Source organism: Microtus ochrogaster, chromosome 1 (assembly GCF_000317375.1).
Source record: "Microtus ochrogaster isolate Prairie Vole_2 chromosome 1, MicOch1.0, whole genome shotgun sequence".
Lineage (NCBI taxonomy): Eukaryota > Metazoa > Chordata > Mammalia > Rodentia > Cricetidae > Microtus > Microtus ochrogaster.
In genome coordinates this window covers 118417560-118423020 of record NC_022009.1, presented here as the reverse complement: position 1 = coordinate 118423020, position 5461 = coordinate 118417560, and the positions used below count along the sequence as shown (strand labels likewise).

At 36.8% G+C, this 5461-nt stretch overlaps 1 protein-coding gene across 3 annotated transcripts in view; it reads right to left on the bottom strand.

Annotated features, from left to right (window-relative positions):
- Positions 1-1892: 1892 nt before the first annotated feature.
- Serpini1 (serpin family I member 1) overlaps positions 1893-5461 on the bottom strand; it is a 78727-nt gene continuing 75158 nt past the window's right edge. For all 3 annotated transcript variants that reach the window (XM_026784185.1, XM_005344112.3, XM_005344113.3), the window contains exons 8-9: positions 4127-4216; positions 1893-3906 (exon numbers count right to left, since the gene is read on the bottom strand). In XM_026784185.1, the coding sequence (XP_026639986.1) occupies positions 3830-3906; positions 4127-4216 (167 nt within the window). In that variant the 3' untranslated portion in view covers positions 1893-3829. The remainder of the gene's footprint in view (positions 3907-4126; positions 4217-5461) is intronic.

The following is a 5461-nucleotide window of genomic DNA, read 5'->3' as shown; positions in this document are numbered from 1 at the left end:
GATACACCCTCCCAATAAGAAACACACACTGAGACACATACATGGAGGTACACAAAGACACACATACTGAGACACACATACAAAGTCACATACACTGAGATATATACTGAGATACCATACTTACACACACATGAAGACACAAAGCCTAACACTAATGTAATGGAATAATTTACTGGTTAAATTTTAAAGAAGAAAAAATAACTACCTTTTGAATGATAAGTAGCTTGTAAGTGGGCCAGAAATCAAGTAGTAAAACCTTGTGACTGTTTACTCTAAATTTTGGATACCTTCCCTTTGTGCCTTCATCCCCTCTATCCTGAAATCACACACCCTTAATGATTTTATCATTGTCTGGAGACAAATAACTGAGCTGCGTCTCCTTGGACGCATGGTCACCCGGCCTGTAAGTTCTTTTAAATTGTGTGCTTCAGTTAACTAATGTTTTGTCTTGAGTTCATTCCAATATTTTTTTTGAGATGATAATTACTCAATTTCTTCCTTTCCTCTCCTCCCTCCAAACCCTTCTATATATACTTTCCTTTCTCTATTTCAAATTCTTGGCCTCTTGTCTCATTAATTCCCATTGGATGAATATGTGTATTTCTATATACATTTATATTCCTAAGCCCAACATGCTCAATCTGCATAATTTTACTTCTATGTATATCTCATAAGCCATTTTTAATGTGCACAACAATACTAACAGGCCATTCAGGCTGCCTGGAAGATAACAGCCCTGGGACCTTGGTAGGATGTCTCATTGAGTCTCTGCCTTAGGACATTCTTCAGATTAATCATACAGCTAAAGAATCTTGCTTCGTGTGTGTCTTTAGAAGATTCCTTTTATAATGGACCATGAGTTTCTGAGAGTAGGGCGAAGCTGCAGAGTTTTCACCAACTGTATTTTTCCTATTATTTCTTTTATTTTTGAAATTGTATTTTATCTTTGCTCAAGATTGCAGCAAAGACCTTACTTCACAAAGATAAGTTTCAACTGGTTTAACTTGCCTTCACCTACTTAGTGAAATGTTACCACTAGTCCCTTGTTTTAGAGAAAAATAAGACAAGTTTTCAGATAAGAAAAAATTACTACCATTAAAAATTCAAGAAACTGATTATATATCAAAAAGCAGTGAATTGTATTCTGTAGAACATGCATATTTAATGAGAATGAAGGATGCTCTCTACTGTATTTTACTTTTATTTTCAGTGTTTTTATAAAATGGATCTTCTTGGTATTCAAATGAGGATAGATCTAATTTATCTAATACATTAATATTTGTTTGGTCATAATGGTGATATTAAAGTATGTAGGATTGTAGGATAATATTGTCTCTAATTATATAGACCAGTCTGTTGCATACACACAAATAGGTAAAATAAGAATTTCACTTAGTATCAAAATATTCAGAATGAAACAACTAGGAACTGTTTACTGTTACTTTTACAAGAGAAAGAAAACTATTGAAATTACAAGCAAAGTGAGGACAACTGTAAACACTGAGGGCCACTGAGATGGCCCAGTGAATACAAGCACTTCTTGTACAATCCTGAGAGGTCAAGCGTGATTCTGGGATCCCAAGGTGCAAAGAGGCAACAGACTCTCCACATTTTCCTTTGGCCTTCACATACAAATTGTGGCATATGAATGCCTGTGCTCTGGTAAACACACACACACACACACACACACACACACACACAAATGCTAAATTAATAAAAAGAAAAGCTTGGTATTATAAACTATTATCTCTAAGCTTTACTTCAACATGGGAACATCCATTTTTAATTAAATAACACCTAACTTATATTGAAATATTTTATGATAACTATGCCAAGTAGTAGAACTTAATCATATGTTTGTTAATAAAAATAGAATTTGAGACTTCATAGACTCACATTATTGCATAATGATTTTTATTCTTCCTTACAGGCAATACATTCAGTTAATTGATGAACATACAGGTATAGCCATGTGTGCAATATTCACAAGAAGAATACAGAGATAAATAGTCTTAGTGCAGAATGTGAACACTGAATCAGCATCAGCCATCCTAGCTAAATAAATTACAAATGAAAACAAGGGCTCTATTCTACAATAACATGAAGATTTATGAATAAACAGCTAGTCTTCTGAAAATATAAACTGTAAAAGATTCAGTGTTAAGTACTCTATCCTTGGATATTCATAAATTCTTCCATGGGCATGGCCTATAAATGTCTTCATATTTTTAAAAACTACTTCAAGTGTTGTAATATACTGAAGAATCTCACATTTATCTATAATGTGTACTAGAAAAAAACTTTAAAGTTATACCAGTTCTTGACAAGGGCATTGTATTATTAATGCAGATTACATTCCTGTCCCCACCCTGATTCCCTCTAAGTTCAGTCAGTGAAAATGAGAGTTTTTCCACTTCTTTATATGAATAGCAAGCATGTGATGCTTACATTAAGTAGAATTTTGCTACCCAAGTGACAAACAACAAAGCTCATGGTCAAACACCTGTGGCATCATTTGGAAGCTTGTTAGAAAGGTTAGTTAGCCCCCACCCTAACTGTCATCATAGAACCTTCATCCAGCAATGGGTGGAAGAAGATGCAGAGATCCACAACCAAGCACTGGGCTGAGCCCAGTCAAAGAAAAGAAGGAGGGATTATGTGCAGACTCACCATGGGAAGTCTTACCCTTTCTGAGGAGTGGATGAATGGTTGGGTTGGCGGGTAAGTGGGGAGAGTGAGAGAAGAGGGAGGGAGGGGGAAACGGGGGTAACAAGCAAAAGAAAAAAAAAACTTTAAAAAAAAAAAATTAAAAACAGAAAGGTATGGTTCCCCACTCTGTCTTAGACATCCCGGATAAGAACCTGTATTTGTAATAAGTGACCAGGTGACAGTATCTCACACCAAGTTTGAGAAGCATTGATTCCATATGATCAATGATTTTTCTATAAAGTAAAAACAGCTAGGTAGCTGGTACATCAAGGTACCACTTGATAACTTAGATATATTCTAGGAAATGTGTCAGTGGGTGATTTCATCTTTGTGTGAACATCAAAAAAAAAAATCACCTAAATGGTACAAGACAATCCCTTCATGTGTGTGTGGTGGGGGAGGCGCTCTTGATGCCATCGAGAGTGGGTAATAAGATGTTTGAGCTTGTGACTAGAGTCATGTGGTCTATAGATTCACAGAAAACTTTAAAAAACAAATATAGCAGGTGTACTCTAATGACTTTAAAAAGTATAAACTACAGTATACACACAAATCAGTAACACCTATAGGCTTTACATATTCCAACTTTTTTCCCAAAAGTTTTGTCATGGAGCCTTACAGTAAATGACAGTTCTAATGCTTGTGGCTTACTTGCCTCCACTTCACATTATTGCTTATTAAATACATAAATTCTCTAAATTTGTTCACTTTGGTGTTGATTCTCCATGATCATGAAGGAACGCAGAGACAGCAGTTTCTACATTTTGCATTGTAGAGTTATCTTACTACAACTCCTAAAGAAACGGCAGGGTTTCCAAATCTCAGCCATAGTGGTGTGAAGACTACAACTACCTCCAAAATGAAAAGGTTGTTCACAAGTTCAGTAGAGACTTTTATTTCAAACAACAGCACAACAGACACAGTGATGCAACAGGACCATAATCTCTAATGCTGATAAGATTTCATGATAGGCTGACTTACAGGGCACATGTATTACTTCTATCCAGAGCTATTTTAAGTATTACCTTAAATAACACCATAAAACAAAGATCCTAAATATATACCAATTGCAAACATAATGTGCTTTACTACTACTTTCTTTTGATTCCAACATCATCATTTAAAGTTCCTCAAAATCATGTCCACTTGTGTTCATGGTTTCCGGGTGCATGACTCGTCCCATGAATAAGATGGTACCTGCATTGGTTTGGAAGTGAATGAAAGAGGAGAGTGAACCAAACAACAGGATACATGTTTCCTACTTGCTTACAACTAGCAATGTGTGAAAAGTTAAAAAATTACATTATTTTGATTTTTAAAATTATAAAAACATTACAATCAATCTTAAATATATATCATTTAAAACAGAAAACTTCTTTGTGTCTTATGAAATAATATATTCACATAATACACTCACCAGCTTTTCTGTTCCTGATGAGAAATAAAAACGGGTGGTCGACAATAACCTGCGGGTACAGCACAGCCATCCTGCTAATCGCAATCATTCCTATGGTACAGAGAGAACATCATTACATGTCTATGGATGTGCAGAGACTCAGGACTCACGAGAACTTTTCAAAACAATCTATGTCTATTCATTTAATGAAAAAGTAATAATCTACAGAAAACAGAGGGTTGAAAACAGAAATGTTTTAAATGTGTTAGTACTTATAGTCGACATTTTAAAGAAAACAAACAACCACAACACATATACGGAAGTTATTTCTTCCGTCTAAACCATCAAAAATATTAGGCTGAATCACTCGGCCTGTTGTAATAATATTTTCCTTAGTCTAAGGCAAATATTAGTGTTTTAATCAGTTAAGAGAAGGGATAAAAGGAAGAAAGAATTGTCAAAGTGAAAGGAGTTTTTCATACTTTCAAGTTCTTTCTGATACTTCGCAGTTCTGTGGGGCTCCAGAATGACCAGGGCGGAATGAAACGAAAACCCCAGCACTGAGCAGAGTGTTCAGTTCCCCGAGTTCTTATTCGCCTACAGCCAGCTTAGCTATCTGGAGATTTTAATCAGCTTTGATAACCTAAGACTATTTCCTTTCTCTCCTGAAAGTCCTGTTATCACTGATGAGGTCCGAAGCAATACATATCAGTAAGCTAATATATTACCAGGTAGCAGAAAGTTTATTAAATTTGATCTTATCTGCTCAACATTCAATGGAAGCAAACCTAAGGTAGCAAGAGGATGCAGGAAATGCAATAGTAAAGTCATTCTTGGTTATCTAGGGTAATCACAACCCTCAAAATGATCCAGGGTGGGACTGGGGAGAAGGTTCCGTCAGCAACGTTCCTGCCCCATAACCATGAAGACCTGAGCTCAGATCCTTTGTATCTGTGTGAAAACTCAGTATTGCTATAGGATAGGGTCATCTCAGGTTGCCTAACCTCAGCTGCCCAAGGGACCAACTGGGGACATCACCATGGGCTCCTGGGAGCCACTCCAGGGTCAAGTCTCCTGCCAACCCTAAAGCGGCTCCCCTAACTAAGAACTGTGGTTCAGTGCTCTCCTGTCCAACCTTCCTCCATCCCATTCCTCCTGTCCCCAAGTTCCCCCCCTTCCCTTCTAACTTTTCTCTCCCCATCTCCTCCTACCCCTATCCCACCCCACCCCCAAGATCCCAACCTTCTCCCTGGCAGTTTTGTCTACTTCCCATAGCCAAGAGGATAACTATATGTTTTTCCTTGGGTTCACCTTCTTATTTAGTTTCTTTAGGTTCACCATTTGTAGTCTCCGTGA